Here is a 27,906-nt window from a genome sequence, read left to right as displayed (position 1 = left end):
ATATAGTTAAATAGATAAAATAGTTGTTTCTTGTTTAGTTTATTGTTGTTATGGCCCTATTCCATAGTGTTTGGCAGTCTAGTGTATTGTAGACTTGGAGTTAAACAAGCTTCTAGCCTAACTGCAGGTAATGGCATCAGGAAATGTGTAGTTTCTTCATTAGTAACTTTGTCAGATGTGATGTTTCATATGATTCTAATATTTATTTTATGTGATTTCTTGTAGACTTTAGCTTGAAGATGGCATCATGCCTTTATGAATGCCTTTGTGAGGCAGAACTTGAAAAATACTATCCCCATTTTGTTGCCTTCGGCCTTCAGAAGATTGATGAGCTTGCCAAAGTTTCCATGAAAGATTATACCAAACTGGGGGTCCATGACATGAATGACCGCAAACGACTCTTTCAGCTCATTAGAATAATCAAAATTATGCAAGAGGAAGACGTTGCAGGCTTAAGCAAGCAAGATTTTCAACCAAGTGGCCTTTTCATTCAGCCTCAGGTGACCAGATCAGGTCCCCGTAGACAGCTGCGTTTTGAGTCCTTCTTTGAAGAAAATGATCAAACAGTTAAAGACTCTGAATCTGAATCGTGTGGTTCATCTGATTTCAGTGCCAATGAAGAGAAGAACAGTGTAGGGGAAATGTTGGGACACATTCAACCACATGATTCAGAGCTGATCAGATTAACTAGAAGAGACCTAAATACTGCTGGAATATGCACAAAAAAGGACCTGAGCTGCCCAACAGTTTCTGATGATATTGCTCCTCTCCTGGGGGATGCTGAAGCTCCTATCATACAAAGAATAACTCATATCTCAGGGTATAATTATGGACTACCTCATTCCTGTATCAGGTAACAATCAGTTGCCTTTATTTTGCTGTATTTCAAGTTAGTCAGAACTAATTCTTTCTTCATTGTGGAGGAGAATCTGTCTCCATCACCTCCAAATAAGCAATCCTACCACTACAGAGCAATGCAAAATCTGATAGAGAAGAGAGATATTAATAAGCACTTGCGACTCTCCAAGTCTGGTAGAAGGAATCAGCTGAATTTCACCAGCTGCTGCTCAACAAGGTTGTCTAAGAATAGTCTTTATTGCCTTTCAGGATATAAGGATTTGTTTTCTTGGTGTTCTGGCCGATTTTTCTTTCTCTTTTTCTTTCCATAAGACTCTTGCAAAACATTATTTCTCCAAAATATGGCATTGTCTGTTGATAAGTTTGTCAAGTTTTCCCCAGTAAAATGGATACATACATGGCTATATTTGTTTATAAAGAAATTTCTGAACTGGAGCTTTAAAAAGAAACAGAATGAATATAACTGGGATGGGATATAGAAGTGGTGGTGAGAGGGTTGTCTTGCAGCTGCTCCCCAAGCACACGATCTGTAACTTTCATACTTTTCCCAGTGTTTGGTAACAGAGGGGCTACGGTTATCTTGAGCCACTGGTACATCTACCCTGGCAACATTTTTAGAGCACAAAATAATTTTTTCCTGATTCAGAGGCAGAGCATGTACCCCTCTACACGCATACTACCAGCATCTGGCTCATTGCAATGCAGTCGTGGCAGTTTTGTTTTAAAAAGCTGTGAAGAGAGGTAGCTGTATGAGGTTGGGCTTGGTCTGGGAAGGCTGTGGTGAAAGATTTGGTGTGTGATTTGGTTGATCCAAGGAGTTGGGGTGTCAGTTACAACTCCCATTGAGCATGCATATAGCCTGGAGGGATAGATGCTGTTGCCACAGTGGAAAAGTACTAAGGTGACATAGTAGATAGAGCACTTAACCTGTGAAATGCAAGACACAGGTTTATAACTCCCCTTTGCTGGAAAAAAATCATTCTCACCTTCCAGAGAAGTGCACTAACCTCCTACATACAATGGGATCTTAGTGCATTCTCTGTCTCCTCTAGAAGTTGAGCCAAGGTGCAACTGAAAGGGCAGGATTCATAGTGTTGGCAAGTAAAAAATCATAAAATATAACCTAGTGGCTCAGCTAGAGGAGTTCCAAGATTTTTAGTCCTGAAACAGAGCCATGTTCTCACTTTCTTGCCTTGTTCTTCTCTTTTTTTCCTAAGCACATTCTTCTGTGCCTGGCATTATGGTTCATCTTGTGGGCTGTCTGCATCCTTCTCCTGACATGCCTGAGTTTCTCTTCTCCTATTTTGACTGCAGAGTATGTGTTGTGCATTCCAGGCTTGGGCCAGCCTGCTGACACTTGGCTTACTGATTCCTGTTTTGCAAGTGCCTAACTCTCCACTGAATCCATCCATTCCCATGTCACCTTGTGATTTGACCACTGTGAAGGCTAATCTGGTCTCATCTGTGAGAAACATTGGAAAACACTGGCATGATTTCAGATGGCAGAAAGATCATGAGCTCTTTTAATATGCTTAAATATATTTTGCACGTGCTAACACCAAATGGCTTGATTTTGACAGTAGCAGACAGGGCACAGTGTTTTTTGGTTTTTCTAGTAGTAAAAAAATATGTTTTGTTATAAAATAAAATTTCTATTTAAGAAAAGTTAATAGAAAATCTAAACTTCAGGGTCAGCATATAGAATTAAAATGCATTCTGTTCCTGTACAAAATATAGTCAATGTGCCTCTGTACTAGAAAGAATTTATGACTTTTCTCTCATGAATGGAGCCTCCAAGTCTTCGGGTTTTTCCTTTCTCCAAATCTTGCAATCAGTCCTTCCTCCTTCAAGCTCTTAGAGCACAATAGGGTCTTTCTGTAGGTCACCAGATCCAGCCTCTGACATGAGAATTAAACTTCAGAGCCTCTGATTATTTGTTGGACAACACTTGGTGCCTGGTGATATCCATAAGCTCACACTAGCTTATGAAGCATCTTATTTCAAGTATCATTGTCTTTCATTTCAGGGGAAAGAATTTTCCATCTAAATGCAGGGCCTGATCCTGGTCTGCATAGGAAAGCTGTACTAAAATTAAAGGGACTTCAGTTACAAGTAAAGATTACTTGTGTGTAGTCTTCAAAGACCGCATCTTGAGATTTATATCTGCATGTCGTGCTTCTGGGGAATCACGCAGTACAACAGCAATGATACTACAAGCTTGTAGTTGTAATGAAATATTGAGTAACTTGTGGGTTTGGTTTTATTGTACTAGACAACTAGTATATGTGAGTTTTCAGTTGCTACATTAAGAGATTTTGGAAGGGCATTCTGACAGCATGGCAGAAACACTACTTTTACAGAAGTTGGTGCTCAGTTCAAATGACTTTTTTCTCACAAATTGACATTGAAATCCCCGGTGAAAATCCTTACTTATTTGGCTGAAAAGAGCTTGAAAAAGGGAAAGGTAGAATAAATACATTTTGGTGGCATTCCAGCATATTCTGTATGATGCATCACAAAATGCTTTACACAGCAGGTTAATCAATGAAACACAAAATTACCTTGTGTTTCTGAGGTGTCTGGAAGAAAACTAAAGTACACTTGCCGGAACACAGGAGCACAACTTTGCCTGTGGTCTGAAACCGCATAATTTTTTATGATAAAAGACCAACGGGGAGACAAGGATGAGATCAATATTTCAAATTTTCTTTGAGCTGAATAGGAACATGGTGATACTGTCTTGTTTCCCAGTTTGAGTCATTACTTGTAACTTCTTTGACAGCCTATAATAGGAAGAATAAAAGTCAGTATAAGAGGAAAAACAACTCTTTTTCAAGAGTTTCAAGACAAAATCTCCTTTTCAAGATCTCTTCATATTTCCATCTGTACATAATTAAGTGACTAATCATGACTGCCAATAATTTCAGCAAGATTAAATTTCATTAAGTTAACTTGCATATTATGCCAGTTTCAATCACATGTTTGTGGACAACTGAAAATACGCCAATCCAGCAACAAGTTCAGGAATGTAGCTGAACACAACTATTCTTTTAACAGAAGTGCACAAAAGGCATCAGCCTATTTAGGAAAAAACAGCAGAAACTTCACTGTGTAACAATGAGACATGTTTGGGTTTTTTTTTTTAATAAGCCATTAAAGGCAGAAATATCTGATAAAACTAACAAGTTTATGCATAGTCTAGATTTTGTAGTAACTTGATTTTAAAATGTAAATCTACACTATTTTTGTAGATCCAGTACTTCTGAGAAAGAGACTCCATGGACAGAGAGTGAAAAAATCAGAGTGTGTGTCCGAAAACGTCCTCTAGGCCTGAGAGAGGAGCGACGTGGGGAGGTTAATATCATCACAGTGAAAGATAAAGAAACCCTACTTCTTCATGAGAAGAAGGAGGCAGTTGATCTCACTCAATATATTTTACAGGTAACATGCTCCACTTGAATGTTGTGTTTATGGGCCCATCACTTGCATGGTGGGATAAAGCAAATTGTACTTGGAGTTTCAATGAGGGGAAACAGAAGAGGGCTGTCTGCATTTCTTGCACTGAAATAGGTGGTGGGCTCTTCTACGGGCTCAGCATAACTATATTTAAATTGCTTCTGACTTATGCCAGGCTATGGCAGAAAACCTGAGCCCAGAATTTTAAGCCTCAAAAGCATGTCTCTTGCAGTTTTTGTTGCACGTGACAAACTAAAACCCTCTGCTACATGCCATTGCTGCAGGAGAATTGCCTGCTGCAGAGTCTTCTGATAGCTTTCCATGGTACTTCAGTGAGGAGTTCCCTTTTCACTATTTCAGCACTGTAGGTCTGTTTCAATGGATCACGTACACCCTCATCCCCTCCCTCCCTTTGTTCTCAAATGCTTTTGAAAATTAAGTTCCCTTTTGGTCTTTGTTTCTTAATCCCAAATACCTTTTGCTGTCATAGTTCAAATTCTCACTTTTGACTGACAGCACCAGGAACAGAACTGATTTCTAGAGAGCAGCAAGCCATTCTCACTCTACTGGGTGTTATTTTTACAGTCTGGGTCCTAGGAACAACTGTTTGGGGTAGCCAGTAAAAATTCAGTTTGCAGCTCTCTTGGGCCCTGTTCACGTACCAGCTTTTACGGTGCAACACATGCAGCAACACCCCACACCCTCCATCTGATTACCTATATTTGGCGTTTATATGGTGCTTATCACTTTAGTGTCTCAGTGCTGAAATAACCGCTAATTAATTTTGGTATGTCTGTACAGACAAATGAAATCTTGCTATCAATCAATATAGTCCAAACAGAAGTATGCCATGGCAAAGGCTGTGTCTATTCTATAGGACCCCAAAGAACTTCTCTGCTTCCAAGTCTGACTACTTGCCCTGCCTCCATCTTTGGTTCCTATAGAAAGGACAGCAAGCAGTACAGAGCAAATGGGGGGCCAGGGGACCCAGACTGGCAGCCCATCACAGACCATGTCTGCCCTCTGAGCTGAGTGTAGCTGCTGAGACTCCCTGGTTTAATCTGCCTGTGTCGCTAGTGTGGTTTGTTTGTGCATTGTTGAAATGATTCTCGGTCCTAGGGGTCTACCACCTTAACTTAACATTGCAGTGAATTTATAAGAGTGCAATGTTAGACACAAATGTTAGTGCAATTTCGAAAATGCTATGTTTGTGACTGTCCCTACAAACACTATTATTAACCTAGAAGGATCCCATAATGCACTCTGTGGCAGTGTTTCCAGAGACCCTGCTGCTTTGGGTCAGATCTGGAGTGTGGGAAGTTTTGGGTTTTCGTGCTCCCTTCTGAGATAATACAATCCAGCTTTGCTTAGGAATGGCTTCTGTCTTCTCTGGCACAAGAAGTTTTTAAGTCGGCAGAACAGAGACAATCACAACTGAGGACTAATTTTGAGACAGTCAACAGTTGACTCTGAGTTCTTTTTACTGTTATAGTGTTACTGTACATCTGTAGGCTGATTCATTTCAGGAACAGATGAGAGTTTTCTTTAATTAGCGTTTTTCTTTTCTTTTTTTTTTTTTCCCCCTTGTCAGAAGGCTGTGGTATGTTCTGCTTCAGAATGATGGGAAATTAAGCATCTTTGCTTCCTTTTTTTTTTTCTTTTTTTTTCCTGCCCTCAGTCTCTTGATTAGTTGTAATGATGCATTCCTGCATATGTCATGCTGCATGTTAAATGTGCTAGATCAGTTTTCCATATGAAGATCCAAAGCCATATGAAGTCACTGGAAAGAATTCTGTATTTAAATTTAACTTTGAATGGGGGTGAAGGGGAAGTGAAACATATTCATTTTCATGTAAAGATCATATTTATTTTTCAGCATGTTTTTTATTTTGATGAAGTCTTTGGGGAGTCATGTACCAATCAGGATGTGTATATGAAGACAGCTCATCCTCTCATTCAGCATATTTTTAACGGGTAGGGCATCCGTGCTTACATTTGTTATTTTTTGCCTTTTTGTTTTCCAATTTCATGTACAGCTTTAATTTTCCTTTTATGCTTTTCATCTTTTGAAAAATACCTTTCATTTCACCTTTTCCACATAAGTTCCCCCTTTTAGAATGTCTTTGATTGCAATTTTGACAAAATAAATCAGGAAAATTTTCTTTACATTTGGTGAGAAATCTAAATGACAGAGGAAGTTAAAATTGGACCGCAGGGGCAACAAAGAGACGCCATGGCCAGCCTAGAATGAGAAAAAGTGTGCCAGGATTTCTGAAGTCTGTTCTCCTCTAACAGAGACTTCTGTCTGGTGTAGCACACTCATCTGTAGAGGAATAATATTACCTCTTTCATGAGACTGCTGTGAGATATTTTTGCATGTATTTTGTACAGTTCACAGGGCAATAGAAATTATTAATAGCCTTGTGATTTATTTTTGGTTTATTGATTTGTGTTTGCTTAGAGGTTCAATCATAATTACATACTTCCTGATTAATGGGAAATTCATAGAATCATAGAATCATAGAATCATCTAGGTTGGAAAAGACCTTTAAGATCATCCAGTCCAACCATTAACCTACACTACCAAGCCCACTCTAGACTAATCAAGGTAGACCAGACTAAACCATATCCCGAAGTGCCACATCTACCCGTTTTTTAAACGCCTCCAGGGATGGGGACTCCACCACCTCTCTGGGCAGCCTGTTCCAATGCCTGACCACCCTTTCCGTAAAGAAATTTTTCCTAATTTCCAGTCTAAACCTCCCCTGGCGCAGCTTAAGCCCATTTCCTCTTGTCCTATCGCTAGCTACTTGGGAGAAGAGACCAACACCCACCTCACTACAACCTCCTTTCAGGTAGTTGTAGAGAGCGATAAGGTCTCCCCTCAGCCTCCTCTTTTCCAGGCTAAACAACCCCAGTTCCCTCAGCCGCTCCTCATAAGACTTGTTCTCCAGACCCTTCACCAGCTTCGTTGCCCGCCTCTGAACACGCTCCAGCACCTCAATGTCTTTCTTGTAGTGAGGGGCCCAAAACTGGACACAGTATTCCAGGTGCGGCCTCACCAGCGCCGAGTACAGGGGGACAATCACCTCCCCGCTCCTGCTGGCCACACTATTCCTGATACAAGCCAGGATGCTGTTGGCCTTCTTGGCCACCTGGGCACACTGCTGGCTCATGTTCAGCCGGCTATCTACTAACACCCCCAGGTCCTTTTCGGCCAGGCAGCTTTCCAGCCACTCCTCCCCAAGCCTGTAGCGTTGCATGGGGTTGTTGTGACCCAAGTGCAGGACCCGGCACTTGGCCTTGTTGAACCTCATACAGTTGGCCACGGCCCATCGATCCAGTCTGTCCAGGTCCCTCTGCAGGGCCATCCTACCCTCGAGCAGATCGACACTCCCACCCAATTTGGTGTCGTCTGCAAACTTACTGAGGGTGCACTCGATCCCCTCATCCAGATCATTGATAAAGATATTGAACAAGACTGGCCCTAAAACAGAGCCCTGGGGAACACCGCTCGTGACCGGCCGCCAACTGGACTTAACACCATTTATCACTACTCTCTGGGCTCGGCCACCCAACCAGTTCTTTACCCAGCGAAGAGTATGCCTGTCTAAGCCGTGAGCTGCCAGCTTCCCGAGGAGGATATTATGCGAGACGGTGTCAAAAGCTTTGCTAAAGTCGAGGTAGATGACATCCACAGCCTTTCCATCATCTACCAGGCGGGTCACCAGGTCATAGAAGGAGATCAGGTTGGTCAAGCAGGACCTGCCTTTTGTGAACCCATGCTGGCTGGGCCTGATCCCCTGGTTGACCTGTACTTGCCTGTGGAGTTCGCTCAAGATGAACCTCTCCATAATCTTCCCCGGCACCGAGGTCAGGCTGACAGGCCTGTAGTTCCCCAGGTCCTCCTTCCGGCCCTTCTTGTAGATGGGCGTCACATTGGCAAGCCTCCAGTCATCAGGGACCTCCCCTGTTAACCAGGACTGTTGATAGATGATGGAAAGTGGCTTGGCAAGCTCCTCTGCCAGCTCCCTCAGTACTCTCGGGTGGATCCCATCCGGCCCCATAGACTTGTGAGCGTCCAGGTGGCATAGCAGGTCATTAACTGCTTCCTCCTGGACTATGAGGGCTCCATTCTGGTCCCTATCCCTATCCTCTTGCTCAAGGGCCTGAGTACCCTGGGGATGACCGGTCTGGCTGTTGAACACAGAGGCAAAGAAGGCGTTAAGTACTTCAGCCTTTTCCTTGTCCTCGGTGACAATGTTCCCCCCCACATCGAGCAAAGAATGGAGATCCTCCTTGGCTCTCCTTTTATTGCTGATGTACTTATAAAAGCATTTTTTATTGTCTTTTACCGCACTGGCCAGATTGAGTTCTAGCTGGGCTTTTGCCTTTCTAATTTCCTCCCTGCAGGACCTAACAAGATCCCTGTACTCCTCCTGAGCTGCCCGCCCCTTCTGCCAAAGGCGGTAGACTCTCCTTTTTTCCCTGAGTCCCCGCAAAAGCTCCCTATTCAGCCAGGCCGGTCGATTTCCCCTCCGGTTGGTCTTACGACACACGGGGACAGCCCGCTCCTGCGCCCTTAAGACTTCCTTCTTGAAGAGGGCCCAGCCTTCCTGGACCCCTTTGCCCTTCAGGACCGCCTCCCAAGGGACTTTCCCAACCAGGGTCCTGAAGAGGGCAAAGTCTGCCCTCCGGAAGTCCATGGTAATAGGTAAAATTGATGGTGGCTTTACATGAGTTATCTTATTTTCATGCAAAGTAACAAGCTTGTATATAATTACATTTTTTGATCCTTTGAAGGAAAGGATTACATATCCATGCTGAAAATTAACAAAATGGAACATTCTATTACTCAAAATCTCCCAGTATCATCAACAGAGACAGAGAGTATCATGCTCTTGAGAAAAGGAAAGTGAAAACGGAGAATGAGGCTTGTAGCCTGCTGTGTAATAATCACTAAAGGCACAGTTCACATTGAAGCTAATCCAGTAATGCCACCGAAAGAGATGCTACTGTTTTTTCTCAGCTTTCCCTAACTTTTCTGTCCCTCCTGCTGCATCTCCTTCACTGGTGTTGGTCCAATCTGACACCATGGTGAGCTAATTCTGCAATATAAGCTGGCAAGAAATTGTTCACTGTGCTTACTACAGCCCTACGTTTTTACCCATTTCTCTGCCAGGGTACTGAGCTAGGTAGAAAATCTTTTTTTAAGGTAGGGGGGGAATAAATAATTTTTTCTGTAGTATTTCTTTTTTTGGCTGATTCAGTTCCCTGAATCTGTTCACATCACACTTGTGGGCTCAGTGCTTGTATAAGGGCAAGGATGGGGAAGGAGAAGTAGGCACACAGTATCCTCAACTTAGATGGGACTGAAGGGCAGTGGACCCGTATCCTGAGATCTCCTTGGCATTTTATGTGCATTGCTATTATAATCTTAAGGTTATATGATGACAAAGCTGGAGCAATCTAGAATAAGCCAAGACTGTGGTTTCACTAGGTGGAACGAGTGAACCAAACAGCTCTCTGCCACTGAAAGGTGATGATCCTCTTCCTTACCCCCACTAGACACATTCCCATATGTTATGTGAAGCCAGCTTGGACATATTTTGTGATCGTCTGTGAGGTACTTTAATTCACTGAAACAGCAGGAAATAAGCTTGCAAAAAAGTGGAAAGCTTTCTTGTTGTTTCAATGAATTAAAGTCCAACATCAGAGCCAGCACAGGCAGGGGTGGGTCAGTGGGGTAGGTCACACAGCTGGGAGCAGAGGAAAGGAAGAGCAAGACCTTCCCTGAGGCAACAACAACTCTTTAGATTGACTTAGCTGTGTGCAGGACTGCAGCCTGAGACAAAGTAACCTCGCTCAGTAAATTACAGTGCTGGGGTGTTAATTTTCATCAACTACAACATGTGTTGATTTTCATCAACTACAACATGTGTTAATACAGAACCTGACTTGTGGTTGTTTTGCATCTCATGTCACAGTCATTTTTCTCTGTGATTCATAATCAGTAGGATTACCATTCATAATCCTATGATACTTCTGCAGCATCTAAACAGCTGGAAGAATAATAATGAATTCTTAGTTTCCTTAAATGCATTTTTGGCATCTGGAAGAAAGGAAGAGAGCCAGCACACTGTGACATGCCAGATCTCCATAGGACATGCTTGGGAATCACTGTTAAGTGTTTTGCATTTTCCCAGATAGGATAGCAAACCAAACCTCATTGCTAAGAGGCCACTATAGATAAATATCGACATTGCAGAGTCTTTTTTAATAGATATGAATAAATCAGATGTGACACTAAAAATATAAATTATCTTCACAGAGGCAATGCAACCTGCTTTGCATATGGGCAGACTGGTGCTGGCAAGACTTACACTATGATAGGTACTCACCGGAACCCAGGACTCTACGCCTTGGCTGCCAAGGACATCTTTAGACACCTGGAAGCATCACAGTCCAGGAAAGATCTCCTTGTTTTGATCAGTTTTTATGAGATCTACTGTGGACAGCTTTATGACCTGCTAAATGGAAGGAAGAGGTATTTAAATAAAAATACGTTTTACTATAAGCCTATGGTTATGAATCAGTTGGCTACTGTTTAGAAATCAGTTACTGTTTCATGCAATTACATGTAACATATTACCATTTATAGTAAATGTTATGTATTAAATTAGGGTGGTTCCTAGGAGTTACTTAAGAGAGGAAGGCAGAATCTGACACTAAATACTGTGGCACTGATAGGCACTCCTGGTTTTTACTATTGGGACGGTGGGGAATAAGTAAGAATAAGGACCTATGGTTGAGATATAAGCTCATGCTGTTTTGTTTACACTGTAATGATATAATAGCTGAACATTCATAGGTAGAGAAAGAACCTTCTTGTGGCCAGAAGTTCTTATGCCAACCATTGTGGAGTCCCTGTCTTTCCCTGCTCAAACATAACCTCTGGCTGCCCCTCCTGCTGTGCCAGTGAGGCTTTGGCTCTTGCCACTGTAGGCTCTGAAGATCCCATTATCTCCCACTTGTCATGCTTGACACCGCAGAGTCTGCTCACCTTCTCCTTAAGCGCCTTTACCTGGCAGCCCAGTGACTCAACCGGAGCAAGCCTCTGCAGGTGATGCTGCCATCACCCTCAGTAGTAGCACCTCAGCCCCAGGCTCATTTGGATGGATGTATACTCCTACAGGAGCTCCACCTGGAATGGAAATTGGGACAACTCAGTACATACTTGGTATAAAAAAAACCACTGTGGTCTGAAATCTCTAAATAAAATAACAGTCAGTTAAGATCTCATCAGTGAAATATTTTCAGGGTGATCTTGAAGGAACATTATCTGTCAGCTGGAGGCTTTTAGCAGCCTTGAGAGCACTACCCTTAGAGCACACTGGAGGGATCAAGAGGGAGGGAGGCTTTCTGCCTGGGGAATTAAGCATCTGTTCATAAAGGAAGCACCTATTTCTGTGCATGTGTGTTCCCTTTCCCCAGAACATTCTTTAAGGAGCAAGTAGTGTAATCTGCTATGTAAGGAGTCAATTTACTAAGGAAGAAAGAGTGTCCGTATATTCTCTGCATGTCCATTAGCTATCTTACATGTCATTGAAGGGGAAGATTAAACTTCCTCCTGCATGCATCATGTCTGTATTGTTCCTGTATACTGTAATGCTTCTGTGTGATTCATAGCAGAGGTGCTCTGAAATATGACTCTATGGCTATGGGAGCTGCTTTAAAATCCTGTGCAAAAACCTTGAGAACTTGAACGGAACATAACTTACAGTCTGACTTTCCTAGAGAAGCCCGAGATGCAGTTTAAAGAGGGACAGGAACCCTAAAATGTAAACATGATAGTTTACTTCCCTGCTTTATTATATTCCTGAACTAGCCGAAATGCATTGCTAATGTCTCTTTAGCGGTGAAATGTCACTGGTACATATTATAAATGAAGTACCTCTTCAGCTCTGAAAATAAATGAATGACAGTGGTGCCTCTCCTCAGTCAGTAGCCTTGATTGCTTTTTCACAGTGTCATAGCACTGAAACGTGTTTTCATTGCTGCTATTTCACTGTTTCATTTTCAGGCTTTTTGCAAGAGAAGACAGCAAGCATGTCGTTCAAATAGTTGGACTGCGGGAGGTTCAGGTGGATTCTGTAGATCTACTGTTGGAGGTAACCTCTATGTTTGCCATTATTTTTTTGTCTTCTACAGCCTGATTTGCTGATTTGTGAGATATGTCATTTGCAGAGATTGTTATTTGTTGTGCAGTATATGTGTATGTTCCTGTTTAAAGTTCTGAAACTGGCAGTCCCAGCAGACCACTGAGGAGCTCTATTAAAAGCGCCTTTATTCAGGAAGCTTCTTGGGTCACTGTGACTTGTGTTAGCAACATGCAAGCTGTTGATTTACAGCTGTTGCTTCTGCTGCCACTCCTTATGGAAAGATCTTTGCCAAGAAACAGACTGTTGTCACTATTCCAGAAATTAAACAGTGTTCCAGCAAAGGACCCTGAAAGCTGGATAAATGTTTTCTCCCAGTGTGATTTCTTTGGCTTCTATGAACTTAAATTTTCTATATTAAAGGTATGTGGATGTGGGACAAAAGATATAAATTTGAAAATTAATAGAACTAGAAATTAGAAAATACTTGAGATACTGATCTGAATTAGGATTAAGACACTGCTTAGATAATGATGGGTGATAACAGCCAAGTAAAATTAGGATCTCTAAACAGTAGCTGACATTCAGCACAAGCAAGGCTTTGGTTTTCCTTCCCTGCCTGGCTGAACCCTAAACAGGCACTGGCAAATTTTCTGCACTGTCCTGCAGCAAGCAAGCTGGTTTATTCTGCATTCTATTTAGCTTGACTTTGCATAGTTTAATTCCTTTCTCAGTAAGGAATTGTAAATTACACGTGCCTGATAGTGTAATTGACTCATTAAAATTGGCATGGTGTTGCCCACTTACATTCCATTTAATTTTGTTCTTCACCTTCCCATTAACTCCAAGCTTTGGGACATGCTCGTGATGCTTCTGCAAATTAGAGTGTAAATTTGCTATGTGGTTGATAATACAGAGGAATGTGTTAATCATATTTGACACAGAGAGGAGCTATTAAATGACTTTATTCTCACAGGTATCTCAGCAAAAAAGTAATTTTATATTGTCCACAGGCCTTTTGGAACACAGAAATGTCACTGGCTTGACTCAGAGCTTCTGAATAGTCCACAACATATATGCGAAGAGTCTTGAATGCATCCCTAGTTATTCACTATTCATGGATGTTGGCTTTGGTTCAGAAATTATCTGCATTTAGCACTAATGTAATGCTCGGGAGCTGCAGCAGTTGGTTACGTTGCTGGTTGAGAACTGGCCACTGAAAGGCACAAATAATGCACATCTGTCAACTAAGAAGGTGTTGATTTTGCTAGATAATATTTTAATTTGTTCTTACAACCAGAAACAAAATTAATGACTGTTTTATGAATACCCTGCTGCAGTTGCTGCTGGACTTTCTGCAATAGTCCTTAAAAGTTTGCAAAAGACAATTATCCAGATTTGCATCTCAGAAGAGGCCTTTGTCCTTCTGCCTTGCCTCTCTTCTTTGTTTTCTTCTTTTATGGTTGTATTTAGCAAAATTGATCTTTTAACTTTGTTCCTTACTCTGGCATAATTTCTTTTAGTTATGGAAATGGAGAAAGGTTTTGGCACTATGTATTTTGTGTGTAATTTTCTGGACAACAGTAGCCATCTGTTACGTGAGAGTGAAATTTTAAAAGAACACAGCAAGTAGTCAATCCCATGAGTCTCTTAGGTTATGTCTGCAGTCTTACTTTCTTTCATTTCCACCATACTTTTGTTTTTAATTTTATAGTTTGGATGTTTTGCAAATCCAAGTAAATGTGCAATGCAACAACTTCTTACCTGCAGTATGCTCTGTAAGCTCTGTAGTGTCACTGTAAGCAAGTCCATATACAAAGTTCTGAAAGAACCATTAGAAGGGATCCAGTCTCACTTAATATCTGCCTTGCACCAAATTTTAAGGCTGTAATGAACCGTTCTTCCTAATGTTACCTCACCTTAGGAGGACAAGATCTCTTTCTGTGAGATTATTTTTATTTACAATTTGCTTGGATTTCATCCCTTGTATTTTGCAGGTGATTTTGAAGGGGGGAAAAGAACGTAGCACAGGAGCTACTGGAGTCAACTCAGATTCCTCTCGATCTCATGCTATCATCCAAATCCAAATTAAAGACACAGCCAACAGGACATTTGGAAGGTAAGACTAGAAGGGGGAGTGCTCAGGGCTGATGAGGAAGTCAAGCCAGGGACATCCAGGAGGCAAAGAAAGAGAAGGTGTTGAGTTAGTGGGTAGCTGTGAGTTAAATCAGAAGATAGGGTTCAAAGGGACTTTGAGAAGTTTCACAGTCCTTTCTCTGTTCCCAGGGAGAGCGCTTAAGCCACATCTGTAAGAGCTTTGTCAAATTTGTTTGTAAAAATTTCCAGGAGTTTGGCAATCAAATCCATCCCTTCATCTTCAGTGTTAGAAAGCTTTTCCTGCCTGGCATTAATCTGGCTAAAGGTAGATGTCTGCAACAGGCTTGTTGCTTTTGAAGTCAGTAGAAAGAAATAGTAATTTCTGGGATCCAATTCATGCCATTCTGCAGAGTCACCTAAATTAGGTCAGATGGATTTGCCCTTCAAAGCACCTCTGTCCTGTAATTGACTACAAAGGGAGCCTGGGATGACTAGCACAGGTGGAGATGATGCCATTAGAGCTGTTTGCCTTTGGTCAGAAGAATCCTACTACCTCACCTAAACCTCCCTGATAATTTGAGAGTGTGACTGATGCTATCTGCAGCAGACAAAAAGAGCAGTTTACTTCTCTTGTAGCAGCCATTTTACATATTTGAAGACTGTAATTGTGCCTCTCCTCAGTCATCTTTTCTCCAGACTAAACAACCCCAAGAAATAGGTCTGAGGAAAGAGGTCTAGGTATCTGTATTATTGCTGAGTGTCAAAAAACATGCTGACACACCCTTCCAGCAACTACCATGCAGTCTTGCTTCCCAGGATCTCAATACAAATAGAAGGCAAAATGGAAGAACCACAAATAGTGGAGAGAGGAAAAGGCAGAACAGGCAGGCTTAGAAATAGAAGTGTATGTGATTATGTAGGTTTGGCATGTGTGCCATTGTTTTTGTTACTGAAAGTGAGGTGGAGCTGGAGTGGAGAAAGGATCCCAAGATATGCCTATAAGAGAAGTCAGGGCTATGCCAGAAAAAGAAGGGCAAAGACAAAGATACAGTGCAACAGTCAGTACAGGAGCTGGCACCCAGAACTAGGGAACATGAGAGGGAGTAATGGAGTTTTGTGGAAGGGAGGGAAAAGGAATGCTGAAAACTTAGTGTATTACTTACTACATTGGAAACTTCTGTTCATATTGCCCTGAATTTTCATTTGACAGGCCAGTTGTCTGTTTTACCTGAAAGGAGAATCAAGAAATTTACAGTTTCTTTACCTGTGTTCTTAGGAAGCTACAAGCACAGTGATTATCTGGAGAGATGAATGTGTTGCACTTTAAACAGCTTATCCATTAAACAGTGGAGCACTCTCATCACATGCAATTATACTTTCTATGATGATTATATTAGTGCCAGGATGTTATGACATTGTTCCTGCTGCTATGCTTATTTTGGTGCCTCAGATATTCCCAGTGGGTATTTCTTTTTGCTCAAAAGTAGTTATTTCTAATCATTCTTCTGATGTCATGTGCTGCAGCCCTCTGGTTTAAAAAAAGAAAAAAAAGAACAAGGAAAAAGAAAAAAAAACTAAGATAAATGCAATTTTGTTTTTTCTAGGATATCATTCATTGACTTGGCTGGCAGTGAAAGGGCAGCTGATGCCAGAGACTCAGATCGACAAACAAAAATGGAAGGAGCGGAAATAAACCAAAGTCTTCTAGCAGTAAGCTACTAGCATGTCTGGGGAAAGTTTTGTATTTAATTATTAACATGTGTTTTAGGATAAAAATGAACCATGGGATAATATATGTATGTATTCCATAGAGGGGAAGAAATAACCAAAGTACTAAGTGTGTCCAGTTTAATTTGTCTCATGCTTGAAAGACAATTTAAGAGGGAAAGGATTTTGTGATGAAAATAAAGTCTTTTTAATCCATTCTTACAGCCAGCCAGGTAAACACAGCATGGAGAATGTTAGGTATAGTATAGTAAGTGTCCCATATCTTATATAGAAAGTTTTGTCCCTTTTACTTCCAGAGAATATTGGCTTGGCATTGCCATATTTGTTTCACAAAAGCATATCTGTTCCTGCTGCTTATTTTCACTACTTGAACTCAGACATCTCTTTCAAATCAGGAGTAAAGGACTTAAATACTCAAGAGCATAGACACTAGCAGTTTGTGTGTGGGGAGAAAGGAACAGGAAGAAATGCACTCCTAATGCAAACTGTCTTTTGTAAATGTGCACAGTTATGTAAAGAGGGACAAGGAGCAGAGAAATGCCATCTAAGATAAAGCAGAAGTGCCTCTAAGTATAAATTGTGCAGAAGACTTTGCACCTTCTTTAATTCAAATGAACAAAGCTCTCTGATGACTGAGGGCTTCTCTAAGTGAGGCCAAAGGTGATACACAATCCGGGATTATGAGTCTACAGTGCAGAAGTTAGGGCACACAACCATACCTCTTAGTGTGCTGTAAATAGGAGGTGTAAATAGGAATGTAGAATGTTCTTTTGCACAGAGGCTTTCCTGCTGTGGAATATTAGCATTCGTATTGGGAGACAGCATGTAAAGTGAATGTGTTTCTGTACTTCATGCTTTCGTGAGTACTTGCTGGTGGCAAGGGCATGGAGAGTCAGGACTTGAACGGAAAGGATTCCTGAGAAGTGAGGCTTAATGTAAGCTCATGAAACTCTTTCAAAAGGCACTTTAAAATCAGAGTGTGTGTATTTTTGGTATTGTGTGAAGCTGAGTAAATACCTAGGCAGTCTACAAGTAGTGACTGAATTAACTACAGAAGGCATCTTTCGGTAAGTCTACATGACCTGCAGCCTGTAAAACCTAGCTCTGCCCTCAATGATCATAACACTCTCTTCAGGCCTTAAAACACATGAAATTTGAAGTTTGCTGCTGGTTTGAATATACATGTTGTTTTCAAGTAGAAGATATTCAGGTAATGCAATTATGAGAAGCGGAATAAAAAATTAGAATAGCTTGATCTCTTGTTAGAGGTGTGATTTTTAATAAAATGCAGTAAAAGTGAGAAATGTGTCATTTTAAGTGGGTGTATGTAGAATGTAGAAAGGCTTTAAATGTAGAAAGTCTGCTTCATGCTAGTACCACCACGACAATACTGTAATCTGCTTATTTTTCCTTTGATACTTGCTCTAAATGACTTGTCTCATGGCTACACAGTCCATTTCTGCTGCTTGATACGGAGTGTGATATTGTTGTGCTTATGGCAGTGGAAACATGGCAAAAGAGTGCACATCTTTGAGTTTGAACATGACATCTTTTTCCAAGGCTGGTAATAAATCAAGGGATGTTTCTTTAAGACTACAGGCTACCTCTGCTGATGGTTATTAAAAACAAGATGATCTGATGCATTCTGTGAAAGGCATGGGTGTAGCTAGCTGCTCATGTTCTGTTAGTTTTAATGGGAATTCTGTAGCTGTATCTCCACTCCCTGGGTAGTCTGTTGCTTCATTCTCACTGTTTTGTGTATAGTTCTTATTAGCCCACTAAAGGTCACAGTGACATGTTTGCTTAGACAGAAAGACTGTGTCTGTACTAACTTCTGAGCATGGGCTTGGACCTAGACTTGAACCCAGCTCCCCTCACAGCTAATTTTTGGTGCTGGTCCATGCCGTCCACTTTGGTTGGGTTTGGCGCGTTGCACCGGTGTGAAGAGGAAATGGCTTGAGATCATCCGCCTTCTAATACAGCCTGGTGTACCCGTGCATAGATGGGACATCTATACTGCAGATTATAGTCAGTATGGGGAGGAATATGCACTTACTAGCTTGTGCTATCTCTGACTAAGGTATGAAAATATTGACAGAGTGGCATAAGGAATTTGCACTGCTGTTGTCCAGAGTGTTGGGTTTTTTTTTCAGAAGGGGAAGAGCTTTTTTTAGAAGAAAGAAATTTGTAAGAGTTAGAACTCAAAAAGTCTGTTTTCAGGGTGTTACAGGTACATGAATCTGGGGTACAGCTGCCCTGCAAGCTGCAGCATAGTCTGGTATACACCCAGTCTGGCTTCAAACTTGTTAGCTATGGTGCAGGCAGCGGCAGATCCACAGTCGTGTGGAGCCCTGTGTGTGCTAAACACGTGTGTATTTACCCAGCTTCTTGGTTTTGCATAGCCCACAGAGCTGTCAGGCAGGTCTAGCTGTGCTCTGTGCTGCAGCTTTGCTCTCTTTGAGTGCAGCTAAACTGCTGCTGATACCCAAACTAGCTGAAGCTGGCCATTTGTGGCTGTGGCAGCAGCAAACTCCCCTTGCAAGCAGGGCCATCACAGAGTAGGGGTCAAACATGCATAAGGGAAATAGTAAATTTGTAGGTTAGGTTTGATGCAACTTGCTTCCTTGCCAGTGTGTGATTGATATGTTTTTCCCCCTCTGTTTGTTGTTGTTATTGTGGGGTTTTTTCTTTTTTTTTGTAGCTAAAGGAATGCATTCGGGCATTGGATCAGGAACATGCGCATACTCCTTTCCGGCAAAGCAAATTAACTCAGGTAAAATGAGCAGAAAGGCAACAGTAGAGATTTCTCTGAGAACAAAATGAAAAAAAAATTAGCAACAATAATAAAAAGGCACGATTCAGTAAATGCTATTAAACTACTGAAGAAAAGAGAAATGCATAACTTTTCCAAACATTAATTTTAAAGACAATCACAGAATTAAGGCCAATTGCCAATTGCCCCAAGTCAGTCCTGGGGACTGGCATGGTAAAAAACAAATAAACCAAATACTAAAACCAAAGAAAAACCCCAAACCCTACCTTCCAGACTCATTCAGTTACCATCCATCTCCACCCAGTCTGCAACCAATCTTGCATCTTCTGTGCAGTAACAGTCATGGGAGATTTCATCAATGTTTCTTCACTCCAGTTGTAACATATGCTTTATCCTTCAAAACATATGGCAGCCGTGTGGCACCTGGTGCAAGGGCTTGTTCAAAGCCCCAGTTAACACTTGTATTCATTTTAAATTGTAAACAAAGAATCACAAGAGAAATTGATACAACAGGACTACATTTAAAAAAAAAGAGACAGTAACTGTGCATCACCTGACTCATGTTAAACTGCCTTTGTACACATTGCTAATTTACAGGAAATGCAAAGTAACTTAGCCTAACTTTTCATAAGTTCTGAGCTAATTCAATCACTTTCCCTCATATTTTGTGTAAAACAAGAGCAAGCACACGTTTAAAAATAAAATAAATACATAAATTACTAAGAATCTTACTTTTTCTTTCCAACCCTAGGTGCTAAAGGATTCTTTCATTGGCAATTCCAAGACATGTATGATAGCAAACGTATCACCTAGCCACATAGCTACAGAGCATACCCTGAACACTTTACGATATGCTGACAGGTAGGTGATGAAGCTCAATCTTGCCAAGGTGAAAAACATGAAGAAAAAAGTAATGTATGATGTTTGTGATTATGTTTTATTTTGGTTGCATTGGAAATGCTGTTTTAGGCAAGAAATGCAGTTTTCACAATGCAAATAAAATCCTTACCTGTTCCAACTGTTATATTTGGTCTTAAAATTCTCTGGGTCTTGTAAATCCTTTCTGATGACAGCTTGTAGTGATGAAAATATCACTGTGCTGCCTGTAACTGCAGGATCACTAACCTCGGCAATCAAAAGTTTGAGGGTTTTGGGGGGGGGGCGGGGAGGTTTAGTTTTGTATTGTAGTTCTGTGTAGAATGTGTGCAAGTCCTTCACGCTTCCTCCTACAGAGGAAGAGGTAAATTACAGGCTGGGCAATGCTGGGGTTAAGAGGACAAGAGATGCCTAAGGGGAAGAGGAATGAAGGAAACAGTTGAAGGGATAGGGTGATACCAGTTAAGCAGCTCTTCACAGTGGCAGTGATGAGTCTGATCCAGGAGTACTGTAGCCCTGAGCTAACTAGCCCCACTGCAACTACTCTCCCAAAGCCCTAGTTTGTGTCTTGTGGGACTCTGATGTGCTGTGGAAAGTACCAGCTTGTCTGGAGCTGGCACTGCCATGCTGCATTATAAAGTGTGGAAATGCAAACCCCTTCCACTGAAACAGAGGCCATCTTCCTTCACTCATTTGACCTGTTATGCACTGTTCAAGGAAGTACTTCAAAATACTTCTATAGACCTTTCCAGAAGTTCAGGCATTTTGGCAGAGGGGTTTTGATGCCTGCATGGATCACTGACAATTAAAATGGAAATCATGACATTGAATTCAGTGTTTAGCCTTAATATGTGAAAGCATTAGTTTGTTCTGAAGACACTGTTATTTACTTGTAAGCATGACATCTTCTAAAGCCAGCCTCATTTACAGGGTCAAAGAGCTGAAGAAAGGGATTAAATGTTCCACCCCTGTCACAAACAGGCGTCGGACAGCTGGAAACGTATCTCCAAAACGCGTCCAAAACTCTGTCTCTTTGCCACCTGGGGAAAAGAGCTCTCCAAAGAAAGTGAAGCTAGGCCTCCAGCATCCCTCAAATGCTACAAAGACAAAGGCATGTCCTGCAGCACTCCAGCCACCGAATGCCCCTTTTACCTCTACCCCCAGGGGAATCAACAAAGGACATGCCTACAAAGGAAATCCCAGCTCACCGTGGTTCCATCATGCTAGCCCAGTTAAGGGAGTCCATACCCTGAAGAAGAAAACTGATGATCTGTCCCCCCACTCTGAAAAGAACCCCACTGCAAAGGATTTCATCATCAAAAATGCTGCCACGGCAGAAACAAAAGAGGGTGGCCAGAGAGACAAGTATATGCAAGACAGACCACCTGTCCAGTGCCTGAAAGTCCAGACAGTGCAACCTGTTCAGAAACAGCTTGTTTCTAGAGATGATTTTTCCTTTGGAGATGGAAATCTGCCTTCCGATGGCAGACAGGAATGGGGAAACACCTCTGCTAAACAATGTGTTGAAACTTGGACAAATCTGCCTCCATTTCAGAAGGAAAGGGAAGAGCATTTACGTCTTTATCACCAGCAGTTTCAGCAGCCACCTATTCTACAGCAAAAATTGAACTATCAACCTCTTGAGAGGTTTTTAACACAATACAAGCCCCAGGAGATTCAAGTGAAGCAGGAGCTGAGCCTTACTCCCACAGAAATACAGAGCAAAGAGGGGATGCAGCTGGAAGATCTAGATGACAGTGATTTCAGTGAAGATTCTTTCTCACCTGTCTGTAGTCAAAAGAGCGTGAAAAGAAGAAACACCAACAAATGCAGTCAACATTCATTTTTCCTTCATCAAAGAGAACAAGGAACTGAAGAAGAGCCAAAAGGCCAAAAGCGGCAGGATTTATTTTTTAAATATGCAATACCCATGCAAGAACATGAACTAGATGACAGCTGGGATTGTAGTGAGGGCAGCCCAAAGACAGAGGAATCCATTAAAAATGCAGGCTGCAGCAAAACTCCATCAGACTGGAGCTATGACTTAACTATTGAGTCCTCTCCAAGCAATACTGCAGAAAAACCTTACTGCCTGCAGGAAGATCCTGCTTGTAACTGGAAAAATGGCAATGATTTCCTAGCTGATCACAAACAGTACAAATCCAAACACAGATGTCTCGTTTACTCCACTGAAGACACTGTAACTCCAGAAAAGGATGCTTCAAACCCATATGTTTCTCCTGTGTTGAAATCAGGAACTCCAGAGTGCAAAAAGATCAACCTCCAGCACAAAGAGAAGGAAGAATCCACTCTGGATAGACAGGCTGCCCTTGCAGGAGATGTAAAATGGAAACCTCGAAAAAATGGAGTTAACCATTGTGGATCTTCCAGTTGTTCCTCAGAATTCACTTCTGAGCTAATGGCCCCTCTCACGGTATCCCTTCTTGAATATGAGGAGACAACTGATACAGAGAAAGTGTCTTCTAACCAAGAGAAGTCCCCCCGTGTGAAGCAGATGTTGGACAGGAACATACATGCCTCCCAGAACAGGTTTGAGGAAGAGGGCTGGCAGTGTACGAGAAGCAGAGCTCTGACGGACAGCATGCTGGAACTGGGGGAGCAAATGCGTCGTGGTGGAAGACACTGTGCCCTGCTGCGTTCCCCACAAACAGGGGACAAGTGGCTTTCACCCACCTGCTGTGACGTGAAGGCATGCTGCTGCCTTCTGGGCTCAGGTTCATCAAAGCAAGGAGTCATTCACAGTTTATTTGTTCGATGTGATCTGACAGAAACAGCTGCAGATGAATCCATGGGCTCCAGGGGAGAGAGAGAGGGTGGTTTGTTTCTCAGTAACCCAGCCTGCAAAGAATACTCAGGTGGCAGACAGTGTGATGCTGATGTTAAAGATAATACTGGTAATTCAGGAAAATCTAACTCAAATCAAGGACCTAGTGTTGAGCCCATGGCTCAGGAAATAAATGCTGATATACCTGAAAAGAGCTATTTTTCAGGTGCACCATGCTTTCTCAATGTGGGAAATACGGATTACGCAGTCCAGTCCCCCTCTCAAGAAAGCAGCCTGCTGTTGCAGCCCAAGTCAGGACTGAGGAATGAGGACTTCAGTCATTCTGAAGACCCAACCAAGTCATCGTTCAGCAATGAGGAAATAGGTTTGCTAAAAAACAAGTTAATGCACAGTACTTTTACACAAGAGACTTTTGCTGTGGATTCAGGATCTGCAACCAGAGATAATAAGCCATTAGCAAATGCAAAGAACCCCTCAGGCATCTCCAACAGCAGCTCTCCAAGTGCTACATCAGAAATGGGAAAATGGCAGAGGGAAGCCCTAGAAAAGGCACAGTAAGTCTTGCTCATCACTGAAGTTTGTCATGAAGCTTAGAAATTCTAGCCACATGATACATTTGCCTTTATTTGTATATCATACTCATATGTACCTTAAAAACTGATGGGAAATCAATCTATGAAATAATTATTTAATAAGATTAATGATAATTTATAATCATTATCTTATAAATATATGATTGCCTGTTATTTAGTGATATTTTAAAATCTCACAGGAAGCTAGTTATTCTATTAGAGCTTCCTAGGATAATGCTAGATGAATGAATATTATAATACAAACTGCACTTCTCAGTAACTAATTGGCTTCCTATAAGCTGTAAAGTACCTAAAATATTTCAAAACCTCCCATCAAGAAGCAGGTGATAGCTGTTCCATCCCTCTGGAAAGAAAACAGTTAGAGCAGCTGGGCAGTCACTGAAGATGTAGATGTAAAGTTTCAAAGTACTATGAGCTGCCGCTGTCAGCTCCCAAGGACTGGACTGCATTCACGTGACTGAAAATTTGTTGTTGGTCAGAGAAACTTGCTCAGAGGAATCAACAGCAGCACTGCCTTCCCACTCTGCCCGTTTTTCACCAAAATGACTTACAACCTCATGGTTGTAAGCCATTTCACCAATTAATTAGGCAGTTTTTTTGCTCCTAGGTTTCCCTGTGCTAAAAAGCAGTATGTGCCCCTGTGCTGCCTTCATGAGAGGCCATGGTCGCTCATCTCTGAGCAATCCTCAGTCATCAAGGTCCTTTTTAACCCCAAACCAGTGCAGCCCACTGTAGCCCACTGTACTTCAAGGAGCATTGGTGTGCACTTCCTGAATGCCAGGGACCACAAGACAGCAAGGCTTCCTCTGGGGTATTCCTCCTTCTTAAAGGTTTATTGAGGCCAGCAGTAATTATAGGTAGCACAGCAGGCTGTGTAACCAGTGGTATATCTTATGTTAATCAGACAGGCTGTAATCCGGGCCCATCGGCAGCAGCTGGAAGAAATGGCATCCTTGTGCTTCAAAGAAGAGTGCTTGATAAGTCAGATGTCAGCAACGGTAGGTGTTTCAGATGATGATTTCTGTGCCCTTTGAACCTGCATAAATTAATCTCAGAGATTATTAACTTGAATTAGTGATGTGACATTCCTCGTCAGTTCTTCCTTTCATTCTCTGATGCCTCCCTGTGTCCTAGGACAGGCCACTCATTTTCAGAGCCTGTTCCGTCTTTGCCAGTCTCCACACTGCCAGGTCCTTAGGGGAGGAGGAGACTGATGGGCCAACTCTGAACCGCCTGTCTCTGATAAAACAGCTTTCTCTTATCTTGCGTCATGGGTACCAGACTGTACCAAACAGGGCATCTTTCCATGTGACGTTTTCCTCCTTACAGGCTGGAGCAAGTAAGTCAATACTGCAGAAAACGGCACGCCCCTAAAGCATGACACTGGGGTGTCACGGTTGGTGGTGTAGTGTCACGTTGCCTCTTCCTTCTGGGAGTCCCTTGCCTCTCACACTGCCGATGTGCCAACGCCTGGCCCCGCTCACTCCGGTGCTCTGACCGCCGTGACTTGCTCCCTCACAGGCTCTTGACCTTCGTCACTCAAGTGTTTCTTGGCTTATCCTTGTCTCAGGTGGCAGTAGCGTAGGCCAGACCTAAAGACTGGCACCTGCATGGCCCCACTGCCAGCCAGGCAATCCCAGTTCTCTGTTTCTCCTGCATCCAGATAGATGCACGTCACAGCTGTGTGAGAAGTCTCATCTCCCACCCAGACTATTAACATTTCCCAGTGAGAAACTCCTGCCTTCCCAGTTCCCTCATCTTGTCAAAAAAGCCAAGCTCCATTACTGCATTACATTATCAAACGGTTCTAATTCCTGTCACAGTTCAGATCTGTAGTACAGCTACAGGGACTCTTGCCTCAGGGATTTCAGAATGGAGCCACCATGTGGCTTACTTGCTGTGATTTCCAGCTGCATGTGGTGTGTTACCAGATAACATACAGAAGTTCACAAAGCAGCACAAGAGCCATAAACTGTATTAGTTTTGTGGCAGAGAATGCAGTGATACAAAGCAATCTTTGATTTATTTTTAATTTTTTTTTTAAACCTTTTGAGATTGTTATTCCTAAGTCTGTTGGCCATTGGACACCCCTACCCCCACCCCCACCTCCCATTTATTTGCCCCTTGCAGCAAGCAATCATTTTCTGGTTAGCAGAACTATGATGAGCTTGCCAGGCCTCCCAGCAGCGTGTGAATAACTTACATCCTGTAGAGTTATTTCACAGCATGATCTTTCTTTGGGCAATGAACTCAGACTGGACTTCCTGTACCAGTGACTCTCCTTCCACTTTCAGATGATTGCAACTTCTCCAGCCATGAAACTTTGGCTGCAGGAGAGACTCCTGCCAAGACCGGCTCCATACTGAACCAAGCAGTAAAGAAAAATATGCCACGGCAGCTTGGACTGGTCTTCATTACAGTCCTGATGTCCTGGCAAGACAAAGATACAGTGCACGAGATAGCTGGAGTCCTGCCAAATAAGCTTTCGAATGATTGATTGTCATGCGGTGGCAGCTGAAGTCGCTAGCGCTGAGGATGCTGACACCTCCTTGCGTCTTAGACACTGGCCTGTGAACAGAGGCTCAGAGCTAGAGCAAGTCTGAGTGCTCCCTTATTAATACAAGCCCTACTTTAAAATAACTGCCTCCATTTCAGTTTTAATCACAGTATCATATCACTTTTTATCCGTGTGGCAGGTTGCTATAGAAGGCAGAGCTTCCCTTGGCTGGGGCTATATACACTGCTGATAGTTCTCATGTCAGACCTAGCACACCTGCAGCCATGCAGGAGTTGGACTGGCCCTGTGACCTGATGTGAAATAATCCCTTCCGTCCCCCAACAATGGGCTGCTATGTCTGATCAATGAGTGGCCCAGCTCACCATTTTTTTTTCATGAGTGCTAGATCCAACACAAGAGGTGTCAGGAACAGAGTTCAGTACACTGTAAAACTGCATATCAAATGACCAGTCCCTATACCAAACCTTTGAAAAGCTAACCAGTGTAGAAGGGTGGTAACAGGTGCTTTATACATTTTTATTTTTAAAACCACTGTATTAGCTGTAATTTCACCGACAGATAAAACTACTGGAGTAAGTTAACCTCGGTATTTAGAAGCATTGACCTTTGTCTGTGAGAGTCAGTAAGGAAACACTGCAGAATGGAAAACGTGCTTTTATGTACTGCTGCAATGAGTAACATGCATTGATTTTCTCCAACCTGCTGCTACCGTTGTTCCCTAAACTTTCCTTTTGCCTTCCTCACCAGGATTTTCAGAATTTCGTGACCAAGCTGGATGAAGTATTGGTACTGAAGTCGAAGTGTATCCAAATGATGCGAGCCCAGCTTCAGCTCTATTTAGCCTCTCCTGGCACTGACATGTCCCCGCAAACACCTCCACCAGTTTAGACCTTCTTTGCTTGCACATGCACAAGAACAGCTACCAAAACAGCCAGCCAGTGTTTCATCACACTTGGTGATGCAGAATGTGAGTGGGTAGGGGATAGCTTTTGGTTTGATATTTGTGATTAGTGTGTATTTTAGATAAGGATGGAGAGAATTCTGAGTAAATGAGAGATTGGCACCACAAGGTTTTGTATTTCCTTAATACCAGTAAGGCACATTCTTAAGAATAACGATTCAGCAGCCTTTAAATAGCTCACCAAGCAGCAGGTAGTCCTGTCCACAGTGTTCATAGCAGCTTCTCACATGTTAAAGGCACTTCTGTGTTGCCAAGAAAATGAGGGGGAAAGAAAAAACACTTTGAAGCCAGACACAAGTCTGAACAGAAATGCTCAAAAGCTATGCAGAAAAGTGTTTGCGAACAGAAGCCAGGAAAGAGAGAGGAGCCACTGTTTAAGTATGCTAACATAACTAGACCATAAGTAAATGGAAGTCAAGGCAGGACAAGAAGTGCTGTCGCCTTCAGAAGAAGGAAGGCTATTGTCACATTTGGTCTTTGTGTGGGACAAATGCTCCAGAGCTCCTGAAGGAGGTGGCTGAAGTCATGGGCAATGACTGGTTTAGTAGGGACTTTGTACCAAAGGTTCATCCCGCGTGTTAATAAGCATGTAGGTTTCATACCACTGCCAACAGCGAGAGGCCAACAGCTTACCCGCTACAAAGGATGTCTGATCTCTGTACTACAGCACAGCTGTAGAGTGCTCATTGTCCGGGTTGACAGAATTGATTTTTCACATCAAAAGAGGGTCTGGTTAGAGGCAGTGGGCTTTCAGAAGCTGCTACCAGTGCTGTTATGTGAAGCTGGTATTCGAATCAAGAACTACAGAATTGTCAGCTGGAGCCCTGCAAAAGCCCTGCTGCTGCATGCATCACAGCTGACCCACAAAACAAGTCCACTTGCTCAAGCCACAAATGACCGTAACATACTCAGCTGACAACACGCTGTGTGAGCGCTCCCACTCCAAAATTAGGGCTATTGCAGCACGTTCGGCCATCTCAGTGTCTCCTCAGTAATGCCTGTAGCAGCTCAATCAAAGCCTGCTCAGTAGCCAGAAATGCCAGGGGTAAGGGAACACTGCTCTCTGACCAGCTGTAAATTT

At 42.4% G+C, this 27,906-nt stretch overlaps 1 protein-coding gene across 1 annotated transcript; it reads left to right on the top strand.

Annotated features, from left to right (window-relative positions):
• The first annotated feature begins 239 nt into the window (after positions 1 to 239).
• KIF24 (kinesin family member 24) lies at positions 240 to 26,752 on the top strand. The gene is made up of 12 exons (XM_009484525.2): positions 240 to 853; positions 4,110 to 4,299; positions 6,191 to 6,288; positions 10,646 to 10,861; positions 12,398 to 12,485; positions 14,471 to 14,592; positions 16,175 to 16,280; positions 19,000 to 19,071; positions 19,823 to 19,932; positions 20,878 to 23,307; positions 24,251 to 24,344; positions 26,612 to 26,752. The coding sequence occupies exons 1-12, from the start codon at positions 240 to 242 to the stop codon at positions 26,750 to 26,752; spliced, it is 4,281 nt and encodes a 1,426-aa protein (XP_009482800.2).
• Positions 26,753 to 27,906: the final 1,154 nt, after the last annotated feature.

Source organism: Pelecanus crispus, chromosome Z, assembly GCF_030463565.1.
Source record: "Pelecanus crispus isolate bPelCri1 chromosome Z, bPelCri1.pri, whole genome shotgun sequence".
NCBI classification, from domain to species: domain Eukaryota; kingdom Metazoa; phylum Chordata; class Aves; order Pelecaniformes; family Pelecanidae; genus Pelecanus; species Pelecanus crispus.
Note: the sequence above shows the minus strand (reverse complement) of the source record. Positions and strands in the feature narration are given on the sequence as shown.

Coding starts and splice junctions, on each gene's coding strand:
- KIF24 (XM_009484525.2), top strand. CDS start 240: ATGGCATCATGCCTTTATGAATGCCTTTGTGAGGCAGAACTTGAAAAA. Junction 12,486..14,470: donor CTGTAGATCTACTGTTGGAG/GTAACCTCTATG, acceptor TGTATTTTGCAG/GTGATTTTGAAGGGGGGAAA. Junction 24,345..26,611: donor TAAGTCAGATGTCAGCAACG/GTAGGTGTTTCA, acceptor CTTCCTCACCAG/GATTTTCAGAATTTCGTGAC.